This window comes from Macaca nemestrina, chromosome 4, assembly GCF_043159975.1.
Source record: "Macaca nemestrina isolate mMacNem1 chromosome 4, mMacNem.hap1, whole genome shotgun sequence".
NCBI classification, from domain to species: Eukaryota; Metazoa; Chordata; class Mammalia; order Primates; family Cercopithecidae; genus Macaca; species Macaca nemestrina.
Genome location: NC_092128.1, coordinates 169422966 through 169437688, shown reverse-complemented (window position 1 = coordinate 169437688; position 14723 = coordinate 169422966). Strand labels below are relative to the sequence as shown.

At 38.0% G+C, this 14723-nt stretch overlaps 2 protein-coding genes across 7 annotated transcripts in view; one reads left to right on the top strand and one right to left on the bottom strand.

The window, feature by feature from the left end:
- The window catches only part of LOC105472802 (cysteine and tyrosine rich 1), a 105374-nt gene that overhangs the window by 56239 nt on the left and 34412 nt on the right, over positions 1-14723 (top strand). The window lies entirely within an intron of this gene.
- Positions 11415-11826, bottom strand: LOC112425052 (large ribosomal subunit protein eL34-like). Its single transcript, XM_071095531.1, has one exon. The coding sequence runs from the start codon at positions 11781-11783 to the stop codon at positions 11430-11432; it is 354 nt and encodes a 117-aa protein (XP_070951632.1). The 5' UTR covers positions 11784-11826; the 3' UTR covers positions 11415-11429.

The following is a 14723-nucleotide window of genomic DNA, read 5'->3' as shown; positions in this document are numbered from 1 at the left end:
AACCCCATTTCTACTAAAAGTACCAAAAAATTAGCCAGGCATGGTGGCATGCACCTGTAATCCCAGCTACTTGGGAGGCTGAGGCAGGAGAATCACCTGGACCCTGGAGATGGAGGTTGCAGTGAGCCAAGATCGCACCATTGCACTCCAGCCTGAGTGACAGAGTAAGACTCTGTCTCAAAAAGAAAAAAGAAAAAGAAAAAAAAAGACTCAGTGTAAATGATACTAAGTTGTGAGACACATTGATGGTGTTTGTTAAAGACCAGCATGATGCAGTTTTGTCTGTATAAGAAATAGACAAGAGGGAAGAGAGATGTAAAAAGGGAATCCCATTCTGATGGTACTGCCGTAGTTCAAGTAGAGAGAGAGAGAGAGAGCGCGAGAGAGAGAGAGAGAGAGAGAGTGTGTGATATTGTTGACGTATTTCTGAACTGCCATGTAGAAAGTGACATTTGAGCTAGGCTTTCTATTTAAATACAGCTATTTTTCTATACTTTTTCCTCCAAATTGTCTACACAATGTACCATCAACCTGGCACCGTGACCCGCTTGCAGGATGTCTTTTATGAAAGTGAATGGCAGACGTGTCTTAAAAGAATAAAAGGAGAAAAGCAATCATTCTCAAGGTTATAATCTTTGAGGGGGAAAAGGGGAAGAAACTCAAACCCTTGAGTGGAGGCAGTAGTATAAATTGTCAGCAAAATAAAACAAAGAAGCCTTCACTTTGCAATAACTTGCTCCTCTTTTTATCACAAGATCATATGAAACATCTTAGAAAATTCATTGTGCTTTCTGTTACCCTCCATTTTAAAAGCCAGCAACTTGGGAATGTTTCAGAATATTGATTCAGTGAACTTCTGTTGTACAAAGCTTTATCTCATTGTTGATATGCTGTCTGCATTCCAGCATGTGACTATGGGTATCTATTTGCGTCTGGCCTTATTGGATCCATGTTCTTTTGTTCATCACAGTAGAGCTATGTGGGCCAATGACTAGGCAGGAAAATTCCATGACAAGATTCAATTAGGAAATTATCATCTGGATTTTTATGTGTTTGCTACTAGAGTACTAACTGGTTTATCATCTTTAATACTTTAGTCTTTGAATGTGTTATTTTTAAATGACTGTAAAGATGTTACTAATATTTAGCATGTGTGTACAATACAGACATGAGCAGCAAGAAACATCTTCCAATCATAATGGGTGAAGTTTCTACTGAGGCAAATATCTGCTTACTATATGAAATACTTATCTATCACAAATGGATACACACAAAGGGTAAACTTTCTCACAGATAATAAATGGCATGCCACAATAACGTCAGTTAGCAAGAAATTCCCCATACGGATAATGTGTTCATTTGGCAGGGAATTGAAACAGATAATTTGGATTCCTTTTACCCTAATGTTGTAAAAGTCTGCTGAGGAATTCTAGAAGACCCAAATCACTAGTAAAATCATAGAAAAATCCACATATTTGAGTATTTTGTATTAAATGTATTTAAAAGATTAGATTTTTTATGATACTTCTTTGAATAGATAACACTATAGGATATCATTATTAACGTTAATATTTTACCATCCGTAACAAACTTGAAGTGACTAACAAAATTATTATATATAAATTCAGTATCTTTTTGAAGTCTGACAACAGATGTACTCAGTACTCAAATATATAAAATCTAATGTTATCAAAAGATTTTAATATATCTTTAAATACATTCTAATGAGATTTTTCAAATAGCTGATATTTTGTCAGTATCATACCTTGTGCTAAGTACACATGAATCCCTGGAACAACAGACGACGTTGCACAATAGCCAATGTCCTCCAGCAACAGAACAGAAGATATCACACAAGCTACCAGTATTGGATTCATTCACTGTTGAATGAATTTTGCTTTCACTAATCTTAAGTGTTTGTTATATATCTGAATTTCTTTGGCATTTTCTTCATGCTCCATACATAGAAAATAAACCAATGCTGATACATAAACAGCTCCCTACTTCACTGGCTAAGTATCACAGCTGTTAAGCCAGCAGGTCTGGAAATGATACCATTCTCTATGGCTCTAACAATGAGATAACTTTATAAATATTGATGTAAAATAGGAATGTAATTCATTTTATCTTATCTGGGCAGGTTTTCTATGCTCCGTACTGCATTATTCATGTACTGGCATTTGAACGGTTGCCTACATTTGGAAATTCTGTTTACAAACTTTTACATTCGGGACTTACAAACCTTTCTGATATAAGCAGGATAAGTATTTTCCCCCATTTCACGAGTTTGAAAATAGAGTTCCAGAGCAGATACCTAAATTGAAGCCATGTGAATAGTGACTGGTTCAATGAGATCTTACATCCAGCCCTGCTGAATCCTATTCTGTGCTCCCTACATTGCATCACACTGCATCTTAAGAAGATCATTCCAGAGTTGGTTGCTGTGTCAAACTGAGGAGTGCTCACCAATAGCCAGGTCTCCTCTCCTTCCAGAGCACTTAGAAGAACATACTTCCCAGTCAGCCCTAAACCCTAGTTGGGTGGAATCATGGTACTAGCTCTGACCAGTAGGCTATGAGCAGGAATGAGCTGTGTCACTTCTGGAAGGAGTTGGATAAAAGCCTTCATGAGATCCTCAGTAGCAAACATGGAAGCCATAAGATTGAGATGGTGGGCCGGGCGCAGTGGCTCAAGCCTGTAATCCCAGCACTTTGGGAGGCCGAGACGGGTGGATCACAAGGTCAGGAGATCGAGACCATCCTGGCTAACACGGTGAAACCCCGTCTCTACTAAAAAATACAAAAAACTAGCCGGGCGAGGTGGCGGGCGCCTGTAGTCCCAGCTACTCGGGAGGCTGAGGCAGGAGAATGGCGTGAACCCGGGAGGCGGAGCTTGCAGTGAGCTGAGATCTGGCCACTGCACTCCAGTCCGGGCGACAGAGCGAGACTGTCTCAAAAAAAAAAAAAAAAAAAAGATTGAGATGGTGGAGCTATAGGATGCAAAATCCTGGATCACTGAGTCACTGCATAGAGGAGAGCTACCCTGGAGAGTCATCTGACTTAAGCAGGCTTTGATTGAGGAAGAAATAAACTTTTTCAGTAAAGCCACTGAGATCTGAGGGTCAGTTGTCACTGCAGCATAAGCTCAGCTTATTCTAATAAAACTCATCCACATCCTTTCTACAGCTACTATCAGTATTATACCATTATTATCTCCTAATATATCATTTCCAGTTAAGATGTTAAAGGAAATGCAAAAACTGATCTTTGGTGCTGTGGAGAAAATAAAATAGTAAAAAGGGATAGGAAGTTATTAAGGTTTAGGTGCCACAATTTTAAATCAGTGGTCAAGAAAGAACTCACATAAAATGTAACATTTGACCAATGACTTAACACCATATGGACATCTGCAAGAAATACATTCTAGGAAAAAGGGAATTGTCAAGCATTTGATGTTTTAGGAGCGGCCAAGAGGTCAGTATAGCTGAATACAGTGACTGAGAGGAAGGAGTGTAAAGAGCAATGAGGTTAGAGAGACAAGGAGAACAAGGCATATCATGGAGGTTATTGTAAGGACTTTGCCTTTTACTCTGAGTGAAATCAGAAGCCTTTGAGTGTGGTGCAGTGTAGCAATATGGTTTGATTTCTATTTTTAGAGGACCGTTTTCTAAAAGCAGATTTATGGCATTGAACAGCTATTTACAATGGAGGGTGTTGCAATATAATATGGATTCGATCATGTGTTATTCTGATACATGGGCTAATCCTCAGTAAACCAATGCTAGTGGTCTTAGTTCACAGTGCACATTATGTTGATGATAATCAGGCTTCTATCTAAGTTTCTTAATACCTTAAGCTGCAATCCTCTGATTTGAAACACTCGCCATAAAGTTATGAAATGGATCCCTGAAAGGATCTTTATTCTCCAGAATCTCCATAGTAAATCATCAAAAATAGTTGGATGTAATTTCATAGCATATGAAACCATCACTTGGAGTGTCCTAAGTGATGATAGAATGAATGTGTTGATCTTACAAACTATTTACTTTGTCATTTCCACTTCAGTACCCAAAAGACAGCTTTCACTCAGCATCTCCAAAAAGTGAAGTCATTCTTCATCCCTATCTACCTATTCCAGAACTTGTGCCCATTGTATTCCTTTACTCCATTCAGAAAGCTCCCATTACCACAATAGCTTAAGTCAGAAACCCCAGAGATTGGTAACCATTTCTAAAAGCTTTTTCTTTTACATACCCCCTCAAATTCAGCTTTCCCACAAGCCAACCCAACCTCAAATCTAGTCCTTATTCCCTTTCATGCGAATTGCTAGAACAAACCTCACAGGTCTCTCTGGCCTTCTGGTTGTGTCACTCCTCTTTCCGCAAGAATGTGCTAAACTCTTTGGGCTTAAAGACCCCTCATAATCAAGTTCCCGCCTGCATTTTTAGCAACAACCCTTGCCACTTATGTATTACAACATTTGCTGCAGCCACACAAAGCTGCTTGTTGTTTTCCAAGCATCCTAAGCGATTTCACATATCTGTGACTTTGCAAATGCCATGCCCTCTCATGGGATATTTTCTTGCCTTGTCTAACTGGCAACTTTCTCTTGCTTTCAGCCTCTGTTTATACATTGTCATTTATAGTCTCCCTTGACCTCACTTTCAAGATCCCTCATAGGTAACTTTATTTCAGTGGTGACTTTGAGCTTACATCTGTCATCTCCACAAGACAACTCTCTATATGTCACATCCCCAAAACAAAGGCACATACATAATAGGTGTTCATATGTGTTGAATGAATTAATAACTCTAAATACCATTCTGGCTCCAATGCCTGGTATTACCATAATTGGGAGGATTTCATGTCTGTATCTCAACACCCATCCTGTGATGCCCAGTGGGTAGAAAATGGCATTTATTATCATTTCCTTCATGAGGGAAAATGTAATTTCTTTCAGCAGTTTGTTGGGTAACTTGAAAATAAAACAGTATTTTAATATTGAGCTTGTTTTTACTTGAAGTGGCTGCCTCTTTTTCGGCATTTTATCACCCCAGATTGATTTATCTTTGTAATTCTTCTTTGGCTCACAGCTATTGCTATTAAATAATTGCCTTTCTTCTTAATGCTGACCTCACCAGATGCTATGAGTATAAAAGAGAAACCCATTGAGAAAAATCAGCCCCTGGTTTCTTGGTTCATCTGGAAATCTGAATTTTAAAATTTGTGTAAAGATAGATTGCATTAAAGAGAGCATATTCTAAAATTAATAATAGAATAATGAGAAATGTAAAGACATCTAATGTTTTAAAGGGATTACATTTCAGCAATGCAACATTGTTTAGTATTTATATTTGGCTCTTTTTTCCTTACTATAGTATAGCATATGTTCTGAGATGGGACATTGCTGTTTTTGCCTCATCAACTTGAAACCTCTCTGTAGTCAGCATAAGGCATGTTTTGTTGAATACTGCAATAATATGCTGTTGTAACTGGTGGCTGAGTCATCTGTTTTTACAGGATTGTTACTGTAAGGAGCTGAGACATATGTCTCATGTGTCAAAATTGAGTGTGAATTTTAAAGTCAAAAATAAAATGAACCCTTGAACATACTCAAGTGAAAATCACAGCAACCTGTGGGCTGAGGGCTTTCGTAGCTACTATTTGATTTTTTCGAAGTTGCGTTATTACACTGTTGGTATTTCCATGCAGTGTGGGAAAATACAAGCTCAAAGCTTATAAGTACTGCTATGAAAAGGATGATATTATGGATTTTTCTACTTTCTCTGTGATCAGCTTTTTAAACCAGGGATCCTGTGTTTCTGGTCCCTAAGGGCTTCATTTGCCTTTAGGGTTACCAGTGGTCAAGTGGCCAAATGAGGGGTCAGGGTCATTTTAGCAAGTGGGCACCCACCTCGATTGACCAGGGACCCCCATGAGAGGTCTGTGCATCTTTTGTACCTGTTTCTCTTTCCTACAGTGAAAGAATTCACAGCATGGGCACCTGGGTCAGGTATCCAGGGTAAGATTAACAGCACAGGAGATGTTGATGATGGTAACACATGGAGATCTTCTTCATACCAAAAACACTGAGTTCACTCTGCTGTTGCATCATGATTTGACACTGAGACTAGAACCAGAAAACCTTCTTCAGGGAAGTTGAGTTTGAGAGTGTAGCTGCCCCTAGAGTTCACCTTCAGGTCTCCTTAAAGCTCCTGTGTCTCCTTACTTAGCCTTGGCCCAGGATGCTTTAGAAAACACAATACAATGACAGTCAAAAATAATAGTATTTATGGGATTCATGGATCCAAAAGTGCAATGAAACTTCATTAACATAATAGTGAAGAGAAAACCCCCTACATGTCAGAATAACATCACAGTGCAGATAAAGTAAGCAGGGGCATGTCGATGAGAGCATGACTGTAGGCTAGAGGCATGATGACCTAGAATTAAAGTAAAATTAATGGGTGAGAATTAAAGTCTAGCTAGGGAAAAGAAAGAGGACATCAAATTTCTCAAAGGCCCCTTTTCTAGATTAAGAGGGAAACCCAAACCTTCCTATCATCAACAGAAGAGTGATTACCTTTGGGAAATGGGTGGTCAATTGACTGTAATGGGCACCAGGGGCCTATTGAGATGCTGGATGCATGCTATATGTTGGTGTGGTCATAGTTCCATGGGCATATACATAAAATCATAAAATTCATCATGTAGCATATTTAATATGTATATATTGTACTGCTGTGAATTATATCTCAATAAAGGATTAACAAAGCAGAAAAAGGGCAAAAGTGGGGCAGTACCTTGATTTTATGTATCTCCCAAGACTAAATAGTTCCTTAATGCCATGTTATCTCAATTTCTTCTCTCACACTTACGAAAAGCATTAAAAACCTTTTTTGTTTTTTTATATTAACCTAGTTTCTCCAAAATGTCCTCTTTCTCTGGTGTTATGTAAACAGTAACTTCCTTTCATTTTGTTAAACAGCAGCTCATGATTAGCTATGTGGCTCTGCCACTGCCCTCATAAACTCAGTCTCCAACTTTATGATTATATTGGCTTAATTTAACTTGATAATAATGATAAGGGTAATAGCTAATGTGCATTAAGCATTTAATGTTCCAGGCACTCTGGTTATATACACACATTTATTTAATTCTCTTAACAACCTTTAGGTACAATAAATAAGTATATTTTTCTTACACAAAAATATTGAAGCTTAGCAAGATTGAGCAGCCAATGCACAGCCACATTGTGAAATGTGGCAGAAATTTAGGTCTGTCTGTTATCAGAGCTCAATCTTAAGCTCTCTGGACTGCACCACCTTCCAGCAGCCTCCAAATTCTCTTGTAGAAGCACATCTTTCTTTGCAACTTGGGCTTTTATTGCTTTTTACTTTTTGCATGCTTGGGGATAACAAGTTTTGGAGGGAATGTTAATTCAAAATAATTTACTTTACTTTGGTGACCATGAGGCATCAAGTGTGATTAACAGCATCAAAACAATAAAATTGAGCAAAGAGGGGGCCTTGTTTTCTTTCAGATTTCATCTCTGAGTTATGTTTAAATTCATACAAATTTTCTAGTTCACAGAACTTTCTCCTTTCAGCATAAACATTTTAAAAGTATTTTAACCATCTTTCAAAAATGCAAAATATAGCCTGAATATGTTCCTAACTTCTTCAACAGAACACAGCTTCTACCATGTATTAATTTGTATTCGGGGACGTGAATGGAACTGGAGATCATTATGTTCAGTGAAATAAGCCAGGCACAGAAAGACAAACTTTGCATATTCTCACTTTTTGTGGGATCTAAAATCAAATCAATTGAACTCATGGACATAGAAAGTAGAAGGGTGGTTACCAGAGGCTGGGAAGGGTAGTCGGGGAATCAGATGAAGGTGAGGATGGTTAATGGGTACAAAACAATAGAAAGAATGAATAAGCCAATTTTCCCAGCACCATTTATTAAATAGGGAATCCTTTCCCCATTTCTTGTTTTTCTCAGGTTTGTCAAAGATCAGATGGCTGTAGATGGGTGGTATTATTTCTGAGGACTCTGTTCTGTTCCATTGGTCTATATCTCTGTTTTGTTACCAGTACCATGCTGTTTTGGTTACTGTAGCTTTGTAGTATAGTTTGAAGTCAGGTAGCGTGATGCCTCCAGCTTTGTTCTTTTGACTTAGGATTGTCTTGGCAATGCGGGCTCTTTTTTGGTTCCATATGAACTTTAAAGCAGTTTTTTCCAATTCTGTGAAGAAACTCATTGGTAGCTTGATGGAGATGGCATTGAATCTAAAAATTACCTTGGGCAGTATGGCCATTTTCATGATATTGATTCTTCCTATCCATGAGCATGGTATGTTCTTCCATTTGTTTGTGTCCTCTTTGATTTCACTGAGCAGTGGTTTGTAGTTCTCCTTGAAGAGGTCCTTTACATCCCTTGTAAGTTGGATTCCTAGGTATTTTATTCTCTTTGAAGCAATTGTGAATGGAAGTTCATTCCTGATTTGGCTCTCTGTTTGTCTGTTACTGGTGTATAAGAATGCTTGTGATTTTTGCACATTAATTTTGTATCCTGAGACTTTGCTGAAGTTTCTTATCAGCTTAAGGAGATTAATAAATGGTACTGGGAAAATTGGCTAGCCATAAGTAGAAAGCTGAAACTGGATCCTTTCCTTACTCCTTATATGAAAATTAATTCAAGATGGATTAGAGACTTAAATGTTAGACCTAATACCATAAAAACCCTAGAAGAAAACCTAGGTAATACCATTCAGGACATAGGCATGGGCAAGGACTTCATGTCTAAAACACCAAAAGCAACAGCAACAAAAGCCAAAATTGACAAATGGGATCTCATTAAACTAAAGAGCTTCTGCACAGCAAAAGAAACTACCATCAGAGTGAACAGGCAACCTACAGAATGGGAGAAAATTTTTGCACTCTACTCATCTGACAAAGGGCTAATATCCAGAACCTACAAAGAACTCAAACAAATTTACAAGAAAAAAACAAACAACCCCATCAAAAAGTGGGCAAAGGATATGAACAGACAGTTCTCAAAAGAAGACATTCATACAGCCAACAGACACATGAAACTATGCTCATCATCACTGGCCATCAGAGAAATGCAAATCAAAACCACAATGAGATACCATCTCACACCAGTTAGAATGGCAATCATTAAAAAGTCAGGAAACGACAGGTGCTGGAGAGGATGTGGAGAAATAGGAACACTTTTACACTGTTGGTGGGATTGTAAACTAGTTCAAACATTATGGAAAACAGTATGGCAATTCCTCAAGGATCTAGAACTAGAAGTACCATATGACCCAGCCATCCCATTACTGGGTATATACCCAAAGGATTATAAATCATGCTGCTATAAAGACACATGCACACCTATGTTTATTGCGGCACTATTCACAATAGCAAAGACTTGGAATCAACCCAAATGTCCATCAGTGACAGACTGGATTAAGAAAATGTGGCACATACACACCATGCAATACTATGCAGCCATAAAAAAGGATAAGTTTGTGTCCTTTGTAGGGACATGCATGTAGCTGGAAACCATCATTCTCAGCAAACTATCGCAAGAACAGAAAACCAAACACCACATGTTCTCACTCATAGGTGGGAACTGAACAATGAGATCACTTGGACTCGGGAAGGGGAACATCATACACTGGGGCCTATCATGGGAGCGGGGAGGGGCCAGCGATTGCATTGGGAGTTATACCTGATGTAAATGACGAGTTGATGGGTGCTGACGAGTTGATGGGTGCAGCACGCCAACATGGCACAAGTATACATATGTAACAAAACTGCACGGTATGCACATGTACCCTAGAACTTAAAGTATAATAATAAAAATAAATAAATAAAAATTTTAAAAAAATTTTTAAAAATTAAAAAAAAAAGAAAGAATGAATAAGTCCTACTATTTGATAGCACAATATGGTGACTATAGTCAATAATAACTTAATCATACATTTAAAAATAACTTAAAGAATGTACTTGCATTATTTGTAACTGAAAGGATAAATGCTTGAGGGGATGGATACTTCATTCTTCATGATGTACTTATTTCACATTGCATGCCTATATCAAAACACCTCATGTACTCCATGAATATATACAGCTACTATGTACCCACAAAAAATCTTTAACTACATTTTTTAAATAATAATAATTTCAGCCTGGCCGATATGGTGAAACCCCATCTCTACTAAAGATACAAAAAATTAGCCAGGCATGGTGGATGCGCCTGTAATCCCAGCTACTCAGGAGGCTGAGGCAGGAGAATCTCTTGAACCCGGGAGACAGAGGATGCAGTGAGCCGAGATTGTACCGCTGCACTCCAGCCTGGGTGACAGGGTGAGATTCTGTCTCAAAAATAAATAAATAAATAAATGTGACAGGGCAACCCTGTCTCAAAAACAAATAAATAAATAAAAAACAAAGAGTAAAATGAAATAATAATCATTTGTACTTGGTGCCTGTTACTGGTGACAAATTCTGCCATCATACTGTGAGATACTTGGACCTTGTTAAGATATGCTGGATTCTTGAACCCTCTCCAGAATGCTTCAAGTTGATATGGAATTCTTTTGGCTGCATCATGTCTCCTTTCATCCACTTTTCCAGTATCCTTATGCCATTCGTTGAATTTCTGCTTCAAAATTCCTTTGGGCTACAGAGAACGATAATATACAATAGAGTTCAAAATATAAATAAAGCCTTTTTGAATAGTTTTAAAAATCAGAATAAATAATTAATAGGAGGACCTGACAGCGTCTTCCATGAAGAAAATGCGGATTTTATTTTTTGTCCCATCTCTCTTCTGTATGGATTTGTACAATTCAAATTTTTCAAAGGTATTTTTCCCCTTTGCATCCTATACTTGAGCTATTATGATTATCTGAATACATAATATCCAGGTAAGTGTTTTATTGTGACTTAAAAATATTACTTGCTGAGGAGCAAATTGATGATTTCTGTCAGCTCTTCATTAGATGTCTTAAATCTTTAAGAGGCCACAGCAGTGGGATGTTCTTCAAAAGTGGTCTCCAGGCAACAGGGTTTCCAGGCAGATACTCTGTGGACACAAAAGTGAACAGAAATGAGATGGTAAATTTAGAATAGGGAAGAATTTCACATACATACAAATATTATAGTGCCTTGAAGAGAGGATTCCAAAGGAAAATTTTCACTCTACAAGTAATTTATTAAATATGTGATTTGTAGTTATTTATTCAAGATTTGTTTCATAATACTTTAATTTTTACCAAGAAAATACAATACTCAGTATTATCCTCTTTAAATTGAATTTTATTTAACTTTGATCATATGCCTCAAATTTCTATTTTCTTTTTTTTTCAGCAAGTCTTTTCATTTTTATTACTCAAAAAAGTTTCATTTTTTATTTAGCTTTCTGACTCTGTGCTTGTGCCTTCAACACTTTCACAACGATTTTCTGCTCCTCGATACAGAAAGCACACTTGATCCTGTCACAAACACATTTAGCACACATGGAACCACCATAGGCCCTGCTGACATGTTTCTTTGTTTTGGACAATCTCATAAGAACTTTAGGTCTTACAGCACGAACCCCTCGAAGTCTGCCTGGGCACACACCACATGCAGATTTTGGTGCTTTCCCAACCTTCTTGGTATAAAGGTCAACAATTCTATTACCAGGGGTTCGGGACAGCCTAGTTTTGCTAGAGGCTGTATTGTAGGAAAGCCTACGTCGGTATGTCAAACGCTGGACCATTCTGAGTGCCTGCAGACAACGTCCCCGGAAGAGCACTATTTTCTTTTTTTAAAGAATGAAACAGGTGACTAAAGAAGGCAGGATTTAAATATTTGCAAGTATGTCCCCCACTCAGGAACAGGTTCCAAATTATCTCACTAATGTCCTCCATAAATGAAGTCTCTCCAAGTTCTTTTAGTGGTGTTAAAATTATTCTACCAAAATTAGAATTATTGTCATAGAGACTGATTGTTTTGTGGACTACAGCACAGCCCTAAAATTGAGCCTCTTGTGAAAAAGAAATGATAAGATTAAGGTTCCATCTACTTGCATGAGTTCCATCTACTTGCATTTTCCTTGTCCCACCCAGCTCCAAAATCAAGCATACAACAGAGACTTCTGACTACAGCAAATACACTCAGACCACATCTATAGCGCAGAATGTAAACACTTTGGCAAAAATAAATTAGCTCATGTGAATAAGAAATAAAAAGAAAAAAAATTCATCGCAGAAATATTCATCTATGAGCGCAGACTACCACCTGTTTCACATATGGTATGAAAGATAAGAGATCTTTAAAAAAGTCTCTTCTCCAACATTAGCTCACTGGCATATTACAACATAGAGACCAACAACAGAAAACAGAAAATACATGCGGAGCTAAACATATTATAGAATGAGACTTATGGACACCTGCTTATATATGCAAAGAATCGGAGTCCTCTGGAAGAAACAGACACCGTCATATCTTGCCCTTGTGTGCGTCAAGACCAAAATAAATTGTAAAAGCCAAAATAATTTATTATTTACTTGCTGGAGAGTTCACAGCCTGAAAGAATTTGTGTACAGGAAGGAAACAATTACCTTAATTTTCTTTAAATTTATTTAACTTCATAAGTGACTTATTCTTCTCTTATTGCTTTGTAAATGTAACTAACCGAAGTAATTATTACTTTTCGTGTCAAATTTGCTATACATTTTTGCCCGCTCCCTGACTGTCCTCCTAAGCAAGCAACAAAAATATATCCATTTCATCTCCTTTGCAAGATCAAAAAAAAAAAAAAAAAGCAGTTCTCAATTCTATACATAGCAAATAAATTCTGCCCATGCTGCCTTTTGCATTGGGGAGCAGAATATCTTTGGTCTGTTTGGCTTGACTCAATTTCTGAACATCTTTGTCTTTAGTCCTTTGCTTTCCTATATAGACTGTTCTAAATTTCCAAGACATATTGCTTTATTTCATTAGACTTGAGGTGCATAAATCAGTGCTTTATTTTTAAAATTGAGGATGAAATATTTTAGGATGTAAAAATGATTTCGGTACTAATGTTCCTGGACAGATTTTTTTTTTTTTTTTTTTACTGCTTTTATTTTTCTACTCAGATATCATACATATTTCTTTCTACCCTAAGTCATTGAGGCACTAGGGCAAGCAAGCCAAGATCCTTTGGTGTATGTTTTTGTCCACTTTCATTAAGATATACTTATCCTTTGACACTTTTAATAATACTCATCACCTCTGTTTCTCTCATGGTGTGCTCTTCATCGTCAGTACACTTTGCAGGCTGTCTTTAATTCTTACAACGCTTCAGAGAGGTAGATAAGTGGGTATTACTGGTCAGGTTTTCATTCAGTCTAACTGTGGGAATCCTTCCATCAAGATAACATAAAACGAAATTGGGTCCTATTATCCTCACTGTACAGATGACGAAAATGAGACCAAAAGATTAAGTGGCAAACGAAGGGGGAAAAGAAAGTCCTTGTGAACGGAGTAGAAAAGTCTTTTCAATTCCAGGTTTCAATTCTGAGTCTTTTGTGTTTACCATGTTACAGACCTCTCTTGGCTAGGGAAAACAAATGGAATGTGAATGTGATGCTTTAGAAATTTCTGTATACAACCTTCTGTAAGAATTAGAAGTGATAACATTAACCAAATACACTGCACAACATGATTTGTCTGTCTTAAGTTTAGCACTAGAGAACTAGGGAAGCATCTATTCAGAACAGGCCTTCGCCATCTTACTGATTTTATTTTATTTGTTTATTTATTTATTTAGATGAGGTCTCGCTCTGTCGCCAAGCAGGAGTGCAGTGGCGTGATCTCGGCTCACTGCAACCTCCAAATCCCTGGTTCAAGTGATTCTCCTGCTTCAGCCTCCCAAGTAGCTAGGATTACAGGCATGTGCCACCATGCCCAGCTAATTTTTGTATTTTTAGCAGAGATGGGGTTTCACCATGTTGGCCAGGATGGTCTCGATCTCCTGACTTCATGATCTGCCCACCTTGGCCTCCCAAAGTGCTGGGATTACAGATGTAAGCCACTGTGCCCGCCCTTACTGATTTTATTCTAAGGAAATATGTCACTCACTATGATTTCTTAGATGAAATGTCCATCCTTTTCTTTGAAAATCTAAACGGTACATGGTACAACTATGATGCTTAACAGATATGCAAAACACAACTCTGTCCCACTACTGTTTTACAGGAAACTTTCTACTCTGCTGGCTGAAAGTTTGGCACATCTACGACTTTCCTGCTTACTCTTAGTCCTCAAGTCTTCTATGTCTCAAAACACTCTAATTCAGAAATTTTAAATGTCTAATCTAAGATGTCAGTAAACATCTTAGACTTCATGCAAGGCTTATTTCCATCTTCCAGCTGAAGTCAGCAGTCACTGGGTCACCTGCCCTTGGGGAGAGGGGTGTGGCCAATTGCTGTCTCTTCCCACTCATTTCCCACTCAGAAGTCCTCCCCACCCCCAGTGCAGGCCCACCAGTGTGGGAGCTGTGGTTGGGGAGAGAGAAAAAGAGAAAAGAGGAAAGTTCTTGTTCAGCTCCTGATAAGTACTGTCCTAAGTCACTGGGCCTCTCTGATAGCAGCCTCCAGTACTTAGACACAGCTTCTCCCCTGCTGCCCTGGAAGCCTTGCTGGCATCTGCTACAAGTGTCTGCTTTCCCTTC

Coding starts and splice junctions, on each gene's coding strand:
- LOC112425052 (XM_071095531.1), bottom strand. CDS start 11,783: ATGGTCCAGCGTTTGACATACCGACGTAGGCTTTCCTACAATACAGCC.